We start from the raw sequence: 14,823 nt of genomic DNA, 5'->3' as shown, positions 1-14,823 counted from the left end.
GACAGACAGACAGACAGACAGACAGACAGACAGACAGATAGATAGATAGACAGATAGATAGATAGACAGACAGACAGACAGACAGACAGATAGATAGATAGATAGACAGACAGACTGACAGATAGATAGATAGATAGATAGACAGACAGATAGACAGACAGACTGACTGATAAATAGATAGATAGTTAGATAGATAGATAGATAGATAGACAGACAGACAGACAGTTAGATAGATAGATAGATAGATAGATAGATAGATAGATAGATAGATAGACAGACAGACAGTTAGATAGATAGATAGATATACAGACAGACAGACAGACAGTTAGATAGATAGACAGACAGACAGACAGATAGATAGACAGACAGACAGACAGACAGACAGATAGATAGACAGACAGACAGACAGATAGACAGACAGACAGACAGACAGACAGACAGACAGACAGACAGACAGACAGATAGACAGACAGACAGACAGACAGACAGACAGACAGACAGACAGATAGATAGATAGATAGATGGTATATGTCCCTATAATGAAGGCTATAACATATATTATTATAATGCTGTATGGACACAGGTAAGCACTGGACTGCTCTTAACAAATATCTATCAAATATGCATGTGTACCCTGCTGTCTGTCTTATACCACTGCCACTGTATTTGAACATATGTGCACTAGACATGATAAAGGGAGTCATGTGGTGTGTGTAGGCCGTGTGTGTGTGTGTGTGTGTGTGTGTGTGTGTGTGTGTGTGTGTGTGTGTAGGTGGGAGTTAGACTGAAGACTCTGCACACCATTCAGAGGACGACAGAGTCCACAAGGAAGAGTCACGGTTAGCAGTGGAGTGTGAGAATAGATGCCTCTTCTGCTCCTATGGTTTCATATTAAGGGTAAGATACTTTTTTATTTTCTACTATTACTCCTAACTATAGACCAAATGTTGTTCAGACTATCAAATTGAAATGTATATACAGTATATATACATATTGACACATTGATTGTAGCAGTATCTGTGTGAGCAGAAACGCCAGAGAGACGGGGAGACACCAAGAGAAACTCAGCATTACAAATTGATTTGATATGATAATTAAAACTTTCTCTGAAGTTCTTATTTTGTCCTCAATCCTTTCATGGTGATCTTGGAGCTGAGGAGTGCCTATAACTGTAGAAAATCCTTTCATTATACAGTGCTTCATCTGCAGATCTATGGGTACATGATACATGCTTGTAACTTTTCTGACCATTTGGAGGATTTGATGATTAGAAGTTGCTTGATATTTAACATGATACATGATGATGTATTTCCATAACCTACTAAACTAAATGGTGGTTTAAACTATATAGTTTATATAAACACTACATTTTTCAAGCTTTTACGTACAACAGGATCAAGCAGATTATTACTGATACATTTTGATACATCGTTGAATGTGCCATTTTTTTGCAGATTGTGTATAAAAAGAAGTATTATATTTTGTATAATTCCTCGCTCGATATCCTCAGCTGTTTAGTAGCCTACCTGGTCATCTCTTAGGAATTCCAACTGGAGAGCATTGTCTATGTCAGACAACGCAGCCTCAGTGTTGCTGATGAGAAACAGGCATGAAGAATGATAATGCAGGCAGTCTGTGCCATCAGGTGACTCTGAGACAGGCAAGCTTTCTACAAGCCAAAGTCAACATGATTTTTCATGGTAGTCAAATAAGTCATGTAATATCACAGCACTTGTTTACTTCATAACTAAATGCTGAGCTTTTGACTGCATCCACCGATTCTTTATTGCTGTTACATTATTTCTTTTTGGTATTTTAGGCACCAGTGTTTCTCAGGAGCCGGAGCAGCAGGAATAACATCCTGCCAGCTTTACACCATGGTTGTCCCACATTCACAAGATGAACACCTGCCCCCAAGTGGCTCTGTGGGCAGAGGCACCCGTCAACAGTACGGATCCAACCCATCCCCATCTCAACACTCTGGAAGTCCACAACATTTTTGCTCTAATGGGAATAGTTCACCAGTCAACACCAGTCTCCACCATGAGCCACAGGACTACACCGAGACAGACTATCTGCTCCCGAATCAGCTCTACGGTGGGTCAAGGCTCAGTGGATCCACGAGAGCAAAGGATGCAGGTGGCTCCGGTGCACCCGCTGAGTCAATCTGCTCCATGGTGCTTCAGATCCTGGTGCCATTTCTGCTGGCCGGGCTCGGGACCGTCTCTGCTGGGATGCTGCTTGAAGTGGTTCAGGTGAGGAAACAAAGTAAAGCTGAGGAGGGCAAAGAAGTGCTTTACAGTTTAGTAGTGATGTCATCCTTTCTTGTCTTTCCAAATGCCTGGAAGCTAAATGAAGCAGGTTGTGTGTAGAAAACATTCTCATTTCGCCAGGAAGTGAAGAGATGAAGAGGGTTGAAACATGGAAATTATAAAATAAACAAAAACTGATTTTGAATTTAAAAGTCGGTGTGTTTATTTTAAGTGAGCATCACCTTGGCCGGAAACAAAGATGATTTATTGCGTTTGTTGCGTTGGTGTTGACTGGAGTTCATCTTCTAGATGAATTAAGTTTATGACTGTGTTTTCATGGCAGAACTGGGACGTGTTCCAGGAAATCACAGAGCTCTTCATCCTGGTCCCTGCAGTGTTAGGAATGAAGGGGAATCTGGAAATGACTCTGGCCTCTAGACTCTCGACTGCTGTGAGTGTGCACATGTTAACACACACACACACACACACACACACACACACACACATACACACACACACACACACACAAACCAGCAATTTAATCCAATCACACGCATACCATGATGTACACAAAAAGTGACCTCATGTCAGTAATCTTTTTATAGTATATACATAATTACAAAGAAATAGCACGAGGCGTTGCACACAGTATAAAATAACACTTAACACAATGCTGTGGATGCAGTGAAATGGACAGAGATGGGCAACAGAGTTGGAGGGAAAGTGAATAACATGGGAAATTGATTGACAGGGCAACTACAACCTCTTTCTCAGAATTATATTTTTGCCTTCTTGCATCATGGGTTTTCTGTCCTCGTGTGAAACTCCTCAAGGAGCTGTGAAAACCTCAGCAGCAGATCAACTTGCAGCACAATATCCTGCAGGACAAATTGATGCTAACAATAGTCCAACGACTCAGATAATCTGAAATTATGTTTTTCTTGAACAGGAGAGAATATAATGATCAAATATTATCATATTCATTGACATACCAATGCCTGATATACTGTATATACATATATAGAGCTCCATTGTCGTCCAAAATATGTTAAAAACACATTGCTGAGCCGCACTGTTGCACTGGCTGAGATGCTCTTTCATTATGATGAAGTTAATGCTCCTAGGGCCTGAAGTGTGGATTCATCCGCGGGAAAAATAGTCCCAACAAATGTGCTCCTTTTGAGTTACATTTGCTAAAAACTACAGTGACCAGCTGTTTCAGGAACTAGTTTAGCCTAAAAGTTAAACTATATATTTGTGTCCAATTTTTAAAGATTTATATCGTCTCATCAAATGACCTCCTTCATCCTTCACCCCCTGACACTCCCCCACCCCTAATCCACTGACCCCCCCACCTGCACTCAGGATCTGTGAAGACACACTTCACAGACAGAAAATGAGGAAGGCTCCAGGCCCAGACGGTGTGCCTCCCTCCTGTCTGAAGGTCTGTGCTGACCAGCTGGCCCCCAATCTTCACACAGATCTTCAACACATCACTGGAGCTGTGTGAAGTCCCCTCCTGTTTCAAATGCTCCACGATCATCCCAGTCCCCAAAGAAACCCTCCATCACAGGATTGAATGACTACAGGCCCGTCGCCCTGACATCTGTGATCATGAAATCCTTTGAGAGACTGGTGCTGTCCCACCAGAAGAACATCACAGGACCCCTGCTGGATCAGGTCAGTGGATGATGTCGTCAACATGGGACTGCACTACATCCTGCAACACCTCAACTCCGCAAAGACATATGCAAGGATCCTGTTTGTGGACTTCAGCTCAGCGTTCAGCATCATCATCCCAAACATCCTCATCCAGCTCACTGTCCCAGCTCCCACCTGTCAGTGGATCACATTCCTGACAGACCGGAGGCAGCGGGTGAGGCTGGGGAAAATCCCATCCACTCCCCAGACCATCAGCACCGGTGCCCCCCAGGGATGCGTGCTCTCCCCACTGCCCTTCCCCCTCTACACCAACGACTGCACCTCAGGAGACCCGTCTGTTAGACTCCTGAAATTTGCAGACAACACAATGGTCATTGGCCTCACCCAGGACGGTGACAAGTCTTCATACAGACAGGAGGCTGAACAGCTGGCCCTCTGTGGTCAGAACAGCCTGGAGCTGAATGCTCTTTAAACTGTGGAGATGACAGTTGACTTCAGGAGGAGCCCCCCCTACACTGCCCCCCATCATCATTCTGAACAACACTGTGTCTGCTGTGGAAACCTTTAAGTTTCTGGGATCCATCATCTCCCAGGACCTCAATTGGACTGCCAAAATAGACACCAAGGACGGTGGAAAGAGGAGATACAAGGCGTCATCAACACCTCATATCTTTGCGGTACAACACATGCGCAGTAAAATCTGGTCTGCACTTGCCGAGATTGGGCCAAACGCAATGCACGCAGCCCCAGTTACACTGCGCATGTGTTATACCCAATACCCCAAGACCCGTGTCCCAGCCTCTTTCAATAAGACTCGGACACCATCAGGAAAAAAAAGGCCCAGCGCCAGTTCAGGAAGTACAACCTGCTACAGGAGCTGCTAATACAATTCTACACTGCAATAATCCAGTCTGTTCTCTGCACATCCATCACTTTGTGGTTTGGGTCGGCCACCAAACAGGACAGGAACAGACTAAAGACAAAATCATTGGTGCTAGCCTGCCCTCCATCCAGGACCTCCAGAGCCAGGAAATGGGCAGGAAGCATCACCGCAGACCCTTCACACCCTGGACACAACCTCTTCCAGCTACTCCCCTCTGGGGGGTGCTACAGAGCACTGCACGCCAAAACAACTAGACACAACAACAGTTTTTACCCTCAGGCGTCACTCTGATGAACAGTTAAATCAGTCATACACTGTATGTATACAGTATACATATACAGTATATATCTATATCTATATATATATAGATATAGATATATACACACACACACACACACACACACACACACAATAACCCTCTAACACCAAAATATCTACTGCTGCTGTTATAGATTATAATTATTGCAGTCTTTAATGCACATTTTTCTAATATGTGCTGCTGCTTTCAATCATGTCACATGATCAGCAAATTGAGTTTGCCCACGTTTTAATGAGTTAATAAAACATATTTACTGTTGTCAGGTGAATGCAGGAAAAATGGAACCTGCCAGAGAAAAGTGGATGTTGATCGTTGGGAACCTGTCGCTCAAGCAGGTACATTATTTTCATTTGTGATTAATTGTGTGTTTTTTATCTTCCATTTACCATTTCTATATCATTACCTGTTTATCTGCATCATTTTGTTGTGATCGACCATGACTTGTGGACATTTCTTACTATCACCCTCGTTTTACAGCTACAAGCCACAGTGCTCGGCCTGTTAGCCTCGTTAATGGCGACTGTGTTGGGCTGGATGGCAGAAGGAGAGATGCCCTTACATCATGTAATGCTCCTGTGTTCAACCAGTGTTTCTACCGCCTTCGTGGCTTCATTGTTGCAAGGTAACAACACAACCTGCACAACCAGGTGCATCACACTCATCCATCCATCCACATCCATTATCTGTAACCGCTTATCCCATTCGGGGTCACGGGGGGGGGTAGTCTGGAGACCTGGCCAGGTCTCCAGACTACCACAGGGCTGACACATAGAGACAGACAACCATTCACACTCACATTAACACCTACGGGATATTTAGAGTCAACATGAACCTGCATGTCTTTGGACTGTGGGAGGAAACCTGACCACCTGGAGAGAACCCACGCTAACACGGGGAGAACATGCAGACTCCACACAGAAGGAGCCCTCTGGCTGTGAGGCGACAGTGCTAACCACTGCACCGCCGTGCAGCCCCCGATCTCCATCCATCCATCCATCTGCAACCGCTTATCCCGTTAGGGGTCGCGGGGGGGCTGGAGCCGACCACAGCCCCCGATCTATTCAACTAAATTGTATGTTTATATACTACATACATCATATAGGCCTACTGGAATTCTTATTCCTGTTTAAGTTTTGACCAATTTGTTGCTGCATTAATAAGGTTTACACTTGGATTGTAATTCCTGTTAAAGTTGCTGGTGCACAATCCACCATCCCAATAATAAAGAACAATTCAATAAATGTATATCCATGTATTTATTGGTCACATTTTGTTTTACAAAGTTAGTAAATCAACGTTTAAGTCCAGCCTGATGTTGTCTTACAAATAAAAGAACGATCCCATTCTCTTCCACACAGTGAGGCATACAGTTTATTAATTAAACACTGGTATCTGATCAGTACTTAGTATCGGCCGATACCCAAAGCCCAGGTATCGCTATCGGGACTAAAAAAAAGTCGGATCAGTGCATCCCTACACCTCAGGAATCAATTAATTTTAAAGGGCTTGTGTGTAGGATTTATGGGGATATATTAGCAAAAATGGACTATAATATTCCTAACTACTTTCATCACCTGAAACTAACAGCCCGGACACACCTGGAACGTCAGGAGCGCGTGGCGGCTGCGTAGCGTGGTGGCTGCATAATACATGCGTCAGGCGTTCACACCAGCTGCATTTCAGCTGCACGTCTGCTGCGTTTCAGCTGCTGCTGTCAGCCCTTTCTTTCTACATAGAGTTTGCCTTTTAATAGCCATTTCATTTCATTATAAATGTCATTTATATTTATTTTAGACCGAGAAAGGCTAAGAAACGTGTGGTCATTTGTAAATCATAGTAATAATCCACAATTAAAACTCCGTACTATATTCATTCATGGAGCTCTCCAAGTCACTGCATGTTCTAAAACACTGTCCGGCACATATTTAAGAATAAAAGCCTTGTGTTAACAAATGAAGGAATTCTGTCCGGAGAAAAAACGCTTGAGGGCTTTTATTTTTAAATGAAAGCAGGAAGTGTTGATTTAAACCCCATACTTTATCAATTCGTGGAGCTCTCTAAGTCACTGCATGTTCCACAGCACTGACTGCTCATATTTCAGAATAAAAGCTTTGTGTTAACAAATGAAGGAATTCTGTCCATAGAAAAAACGCTTGAGGGCTTTTATTCTATGTATGATTTTGTGTGCCCTCTTTGTAAAGCGTCCTTGGGTTTCTTGAAAGGCGCTATATAAGTAAATTTTTTTAATTATTATTATTATTATTATGAAATGAAAGCAGGAAGTGATGATTTAGTCTTTACTTTTTTTCATCTCCGTAACATATTCTACAGATAGACATAGAAACTGTAGTCATTTTGCTGATATGATGTTAATATACAGTCAATAGATCACCTTCACTGTCTGTTGTTGCTGTGAACTGCGTGGCACGCGTCAAAAATAGGCAAGACCTCTATTCTCTAGAAGAGACGCAGCTGTGACGCGCGTCACACGCGGGCAGTGTGGCTGCTTTAACCTGTTAACAGGGACGCCGAAATAAAAAACAACACGTAACGCAGCCGCCACGCGCTCCTGACGTTCCTGGTGTGTCCGGGCTGTAAGAATCGTCCTCTTCATGGAGTCCGTCATGTTGCTCCGCCATGTTTCTACAGTAGCCCAGAACGGACAAAACAGAACTTTTCACGCTTATCAAGTTATACATTAGCTCATTTAGACGCCATCATTTAGATGATGGTTCACAAACAACTACAGGACAAAGCCAGGGTCATGAGGGGACATCACTAAGGGCTACAAAACATCATAACAGTAACAGTGATTATATGCTTTTCAATAAGGTTATATGATCAATATTCCTTATCATTGGTTAACATATTTCTATATCATTTTAAGAGTTTCACTTCCACAACTCCTGTGTTTCTGTTAAATCCATTTGATCCTTGCTCTGTTTGGGGCCAGCTCCATACATCATGCCATCATTCACTGCAGTTTGTGCATAATGCTACAACCAATTCATTCTTTCTTTCTTTTTTAAGCCCCCTCACAGTTATTCTATGACCTATTTTCTTAGCAAAGACTCCTAAATGTCTGGAAAAAACGTACTTCTCAGGAAATTGTCTTCTTGTTTAGTTAAGTGAGCTGCTCTCAATGATAGAAATGATTCTAGAAATGGGAGTATGAACAGAGGGACTGTGGCATGGCACATCTTGGAGATATAAATCAATTCTGCACTGGGTTTATTACCTTTGGTTGCAGAAGGTCTTCTAATCAACCCACAATTTGAATTTCAGTGCCACAGAGGCAGATGTGTAGCTAGGAATTATGGGCTGGATGCACAAGAGAGAGTGCGTCTAGGCCCCCCTTTCCTTTCACTTTACCCCCTACATCACCTTTATTTTCTTTATAATTAAAATCGAGGAGCAATTATAATGTAATTAAGAGGCCATTCTAGTTTCTTTCAGGTTGAAATTTAAGTAGGTTTATCAGTTCTTTACGACGGAATGAATGCCCTCAGGACTGATGCCATGTCACCTCATAGATTAAGAGCTTCACCTTGTCTTTAACTCTCTCTAGGTATCATTATGGTGGGAGTGATCATTGGCTCCAAGCGGATAGGAATCAACCCTGACAACGTAGCCACGCCCATAGCTGCCAGCTTTGGGGATCTCATCTCTCTGGCCTTGCTGGCCTGCTTCAGTCAGTGGTTCTACTCCCTCATAGGTAAAGAGAGACAAGGATATTGGTCGCTCCACGAGTCAGAGGTCATGTAATTTGGTACACAGATGGTACTGCTAATCCTGGAACTGACACATCCATAACTATCAGAAACCCAACACAGTTTTAGACTGATTCCTGGTTGAAAATAAAGGTGTAAATAATGACCCTTTCTCTTGACAGACTTGTATCCCTATGTGTTGTATCTGGTGGATCTGTTATTTTTATGCCTGATTCCTCTGTGGGTGGTCATCTCCTCCAAACATCCAGCCAGTCACATCCTGCTCCGCACAGGCTGGGAACCGATCATTACAGCGATGGTCATCAGCAGGTACTCACATCAGTCTTGACTGAAGCATGCACATGTATTCAAGACTCCAGGAACTTTGTACATTTAGCTGTGGTGTAGATTTTTAAGTTTATAAACTTAAAAAAAATAAAAAATAAGAATTTGTTTTTAACATTTTCCTTGGCATTAAGGAGGACCTATTATGCTCATTTTCAGGTGCATACTTGACATGCTTTAATTCTCAAAAAATGCATTATCTTTCTCATACCGGCTGTGCTGCAGCTCCTCTTTTCACCCGCTGTCTGAAACGCTCTGTTTGAGCTCCTGCCCCTACCTCCTCCTTCCCTGAACCAATTCTTCAGAATCCGCTCCAGCTCCACTCGAACTAGCTTTGTTTGAGGGCGTGCCAAACTAGCAGGTATATAAATGTGTTACTTGGTGACATCACCACGTTGCGGAAGAAAAGGCAGGACTTAAAGCAAGGCGTTTCAGGTTGTGCCTTTGCCGTGGACTTTAGGCTTTGTAACTTTGCAGACTTTTTACATGCACAAAAAAACTATATAACACACTAAAGGAAAGGGGGAAAAGCACAAAAGCATAATAGGTCCTCTTTAAAAGGTCCAGGCCTTGAGTTTTAAGATAAAACACTAATCATCTCCCTCCCATCACTGCATGTCAAAATACGGGTTTTTACACGGAAGATTTTTTTTTTGCTGTCTTTCTTTTAGTTTTGGAGGACTTATTCTGGACAAAACTGTGTCAGATCCAAATCTGGCAGGAATCATAGTTTATGCTCCAGTCATAAATGGTGAGTTGTCCTCCTTTGAAAGGGAATTTATGGGCTACTTTTTGTGGAAATTAAGATCTAAAAAAAACATTTCAATCAATAGAGTCATGGATGAATCCTTAAGTTACGTCACGTCTCCGATTATTTAGCTATTTTTCCAATGCCACATTCAATCCCTGGCCTCACCGTACTCGCCACCACCTCCAGACTCTTGAATAGATCCTTAGTCATTTCCTCACTTCAAGACACTTATTAGGGCCCTAAAGTACCTCCATAGTACCTCAGCCTCTATAGACCAGCCTCCACTCTACTGCATATATGACAACATGTTGTATAACTCCTTTTGTGTCTCCACAGGGAGACGTGTGACATCTGATACAGTTTCTCTTCATCTTATCTTTCTTATTCAGGTATTGGAGGAAACCTCATTTCCATACAGTCCAGTCGTATTTCTACTAATCTGCATTTGAATTATTCACCTGGAGTGGTTCCTGAAGAGCGTAAGGGCTGCTACAGCCCTTGTCGCACGTTCTTTGGTTCAGGTAAAGATCAAATGGTCAAAGCATGCCCCTTCACCTTGCATTACACCTATGGCAAGCTGTTTTAACATTTAATTGCTAGACAGGATTTTCATTAGAGATATCTGCAATGTCGCCTAGTCAAAACTCTAATTCAGGATATCCCTCATTCTATTCTGACTATCGGCAAACTCTAATTTTAGATATCCGTAATTACATTATGATTAGTAAGTTTCAAACTACTTTTGCCATTCATATGTATGGGGTTTGTCATTACAGATATCCACCGTTCAGTTGCAGATATCCGTAATGTGAATAATGGATGTCTGCAACTTTTGTATGTCAGATACATTTAATTCCCCTTAATTGTAGACATCTACATTGTCATGTTTAGATATCTTAAATTAAATTATGAAAGTCAGAATGACTTTGTAGATATCTCTAACTGGAGTTAGGGATAGTCAGAATGTAATTACAGATATCTAGAATTAGAGTTGTGACGAGGTGAAATGACGTTGCAGATATCTGTAATTCCGTCAGAGGGGGGGGGGGTGAAGCTATTCAAACATACTATATAGCCGTATGGATTTATAAAGTGTGTCTGGGGACATCTCCAACACGCTGTAAATTTCTACCACAACTCTCTAGTGAACAAAGCTCTTGTTGGCCACTGACTCCTGATGATGAGCTCTTTCTATTTCATGTCAGTTTCTATCTATCTGATCCACACGTCTCACAGCCGGCTGCACATAGAGAGCGATGTTAGGTGTCCAGCTCGGAGGACTAAAGGCTGGTTGTGATTAAGATGAGCTTGTAGCTCGTTGTCTACCTCACTACGGTTAGAAAGAGCCCTCGTTGGTGTTTTAACGATGTTTCTCTGATGAGTTATTGATCCAGGAAGTTTGAATCTGTCAATATCTTTCACACTTTACCGAACTATCCAAGTCAGCAAAAGCTTCTGCTGACACTGTTCAGATGCTGTGATGGGCCGATATCCAATGGGAAGCCTTGATGAGCAATGTCATGACAACAACTCTGAGTCATAATGAGGTTTGAGAGATCTGGAACTGTTATTTAGGATAGTCAGAACTGAACTACAGATATCTCTAACTGTCGTTTGGACTAGTCAAAATTACGTTATAGATATCTGGAATAAGAACTCTGACTAGTCATGATGTTATTACGACTAGTCAAAATGCAATTGTGGACATCTGTGGACATATTAATTCTGGATAGTCAAGCTGAGCTATTAAATGTTAAAACAGCTTGCCACACCTAATACACATACCTCACACACAATCTGATGTTGAGCTTTGTCATGGCAGGAGCAAACCATCGATCTGCTCAGGTTCTGCTTCTCTTGGTGATCCCTGGTCAGCTCGTCTTCTTACACACTATCCACCTGATGAAAGGAGGCCAGACTCTGCCCAGTCCTCTCCTGACTGTTGCCTTCTTGTCTGCTTCCCTGATTCAGGTGAGTCAGATGTGTGGCCACTTTTCATCTGCATACATTGTCACTTGTCACTGTGCCGGAGGCCGTGTTCACACCTGTTATTAACATGCGTCCTCTGTTCACACCTGGCATTAGAATGAGTCTCCACATGCGAATATGTGGGATATTACTACTGACGTTCCTGTAGTATTACGTCACAATGTCTGCTGTATCAGCCGTGTGTTTACTACGTGTTTATTGGCATATAGAGCGGGGAAGTGAGATCAGATCACAAGTGGTCACTCGAGACGCATGTGGAGACGCATTTTAATGCCAGGTGTGAACAGACGCTGTCCACTTGTGATGTAATCACTGAGGACTCATGTTAATGCCAGGTGTGAACAAGGCCACAATATCACTTGTGTCTGTCTCCTAGGTCTTTTCCCTGCTGTGTGTAGCCGACTGCATGGTCCACTGTCTATGGCGGAGGGGTAAAGACCCCGACAGCTATGCAATACCTTACCTCACAGCCCTCGGAGACCTACTAGGGACTGCTCTCCTCGCTCTTGCCTTCGTCATGCTGTGGTGCGTCGGTGACTCAGGCAGTGTTTAGGTTCAAAGCAAGAAAAAGTTTGGGGAAGAGCAAATGCAACAAAACATCACTTAGTAGAAGTAAAGTCAATATAGTTGTAACAAATACAAAGGAGCTGTTGATGTATTATTATTATTATTGAAGCTTGATCAAGGAGCAATTGTCAGGTCTCCACCAGTGATGTGTTCTCTGGGTGAAGGCCTCACAACTCTGCCCTCTCGCCCTGGTGCTCAGTGTTTTATCCTCATCATGTTTTGACTTACTGATCTCTTTGACCCTGGTTGCCCCGGAGACTGGCTCCACGGCCCCTACTGCAGACACAGCTGTACAGATAACGGTGGCACCCTTAGACAGGAATCCAATCCAGTGATGTCAACACGAGGGACACTCTGAGAGACACTCTGACCTCCCAACCAAGGCGAGAGGAATAGATAGAAAATTCCATCACAACCCCTCCTTTTTGATTGACAGATCAACACTAATTACCCCCCAGTGTGACCTATTCATATAGCAACAAAGCACCAGAGCATCGCCAGGGTTGATCCACTTCACGCAGTAATGACTAATTCAAACAGTCAAAAGTCACATATCGTGATGTTTACACTGTATGTCAGATGGAACAGTGGAATAACATAAAAAACACATGATGAAAACCCTTTCATAATCACCTTCCATGTAGGCATTTGTTAAGTATTACGTTAGTTGCATATAATGATGATAATAAACCATGAATGATACATGATTATTAAAAGGCTCATCCTTAACCTCTAGCAATGACCTACGAGTTCCGTCTTCAAGCCAATTAAGGCCTCCAAAGGAAAATGACCTGTAGACCTCCCTAACCCTATAAAGGGTTAGAGAGCTCTTTGTCAGAGGTCGCAGGTCACATGCACCTACTGACAACTGGCCAAAAACACCTCAATTTGACAGGAGATGGAGTAAAAAGACCAGATGTGCTAACTACTCTATCTGGACAGGACAAAGGTAAAACCTCAGATGACAATAGAGGGAAAACCCATATTGTCCCATCCGTCCAAACCGATCATCTTCAGGGTGATGTAGGGTGATTTACCTGATCAAGTTTCAAATATAACCCAACACACTGGATTAAATGACATTACACACTCAAAGTGAATCTTCATTCTTATACAAAAACAAGATAGATGGTAGAATAAGAAATAAATGGAACAAAACAATATAAATGGAAGTAAATCATTTAATTCTGACCCTTTGAGATGGAGGTATCCTTACCCACCGAGGTACCCCGAAGCAGAATGCAATGTAACCCTCCTTTCAGACACCATCAATGCAGCTCAGACACCCCCCAAAGCCTTCAGTTTTTTTCATTTCTCCCTTTTCCTCAACTGGTCAAGTTTATCTTAAAGAGTGTACACTTTTACTAAACTAAGAACAAAAGTTTGGAAATTAAGGATGGTGGATTTTTCTCTGTTGTTACAATGCTAATTGGCATTGTATTTTACATCGTTGGAAAGCCTGTTTATTTACCTGCAACGAATCCTGGTTGAGGAATGGAACGCCATCCCACAGCAACGTGTGACCAGGTTGGTGACCAGCATGAGGAGGAGGTGCCAGGCTGTTGTGGCTGCGTATGGATCTTCCACCGCTACTGAGGCTCCTGACGGTGTATTAAATGAATAAAGTGTCAAATAACCAATATGTCTTGTTTGTTCGTTGTTACTGATAGAGAGTTCAATCATCCAATCCACCAAACAACTCAAAACAAGAGTCAATACCAACAGGAGAATACACTGTTTACCATTGAAGGAGCATTTTGGCAAATTGTTCTTGGGCGCTTCCCACATAACCAGCTGTGCTGCTCATCCCACAAATGCATGATCCTTACAAGTTGGACATCATTGTGAAGGTAAATAAACAGGCTTTCCAACCATGTAAAATACAATGACAATTAGCACTGTAACAACAGAGAAATAATCCACCATATACAAATGTCCAAACATTTTTTTCTGAGTTTATTAATCCCTACAACCTTTAATATCAGGTTACATTGATTCTTATAAAACTCACTAACTGAAAAGTTAAAAAAAATTAAAAAAATAAAACCTGGAGAGAGTAAAAAGTCATCCATGTGATGAGTGTAATGTGTATGCAGTATCTTGATTGAAAGTGGTGTGAGTGTGTGTAATGAGGTGTGTGAGTTAATGTGGTGTATGTGTATGTGTATGTAATGCAATATAAGTATGTGTGTGTGTGTGTGTGTGTGTGTGTATGTGTGTGTGTGTGTGTGTGTGTGTGTCATGACATGTAATATTGCTTTGATTTTAACAAACAGAATCATAGGGATCAATACCACTGGGTAATAATGAATAAGGTTGATTATATCAGATTAACACACAATTAA

At 42.3% G+C, this 14,823-nt stretch overlaps 1 protein-coding gene across 1 annotated transcript; it reads left to right on the top strand.

The window, feature by feature from the left end:
* The first annotated feature begins 620 nt into the window (after positions 1-620).
* slc41a2a (solute carrier family 41 member 2a) lies at positions 621-13,185 on the top strand. The gene is made up of 12 exons (XM_074634142.1): positions 621-897; positions 1,820-2,255; positions 2,596-2,703; positions 5,380-5,451; positions 5,594-5,738; positions 8,685-8,831; positions 9,009-9,156; positions 9,843-9,922; positions 10,312-10,443; positions 11,745-11,893; positions 12,288-12,586; positions 13,123-13,185. Exons 2-11 carry the CDS (start codon positions 1,878-1,880, stop codon positions 12,462-12,464), a joined length of 1,536 nt encoding a protein of 511 aa, XP_074490243.1. The 5' UTR covers positions 621-897; positions 1,820-1,877; the 3' UTR covers positions 12,465-12,586; positions 13,123-13,185.
* The last annotated feature ends 1,638 nt before the right edge of the window (positions 13,186-14,823 follow it).

The sequence above is a fragment of the Sebastes fasciatus genome, chromosome 4, assembly GCF_043250625.1.
Source record: "Sebastes fasciatus isolate fSebFas1 chromosome 4, fSebFas1.pri, whole genome shotgun sequence".
In the NCBI taxonomy this organism is placed as follows: domain Eukaryota; kingdom Metazoa; phylum Chordata; class Actinopteri; order Perciformes; family Sebastidae; genus Sebastes; species Sebastes fasciatus.
This window is presented reverse-complemented; position numbering and strand designations above follow the sequence as displayed.

Coding starts and splice junctions, on each gene's coding strand:
- slc41a2a (XM_074634142.1), top strand. CDS start 1,878: ATGGTTGTCCCACATTCACAAGATGAACACCTGCCCCCAAGTGGCTCT. Junction 5,452..5,593: donor GGAACCTGTCGCTCAAGCAG/GTACATTATTTT, acceptor CTCGTTTTACAG/CTACAAGCCACAGTGCTCGG. Junction 5,739..8,684: donor CGTGGCTTCATTGTTGCAAG/GTAACAACACAA, acceptor AACTCTCTCTAG/GTATCATTATGGTGGGAGTG.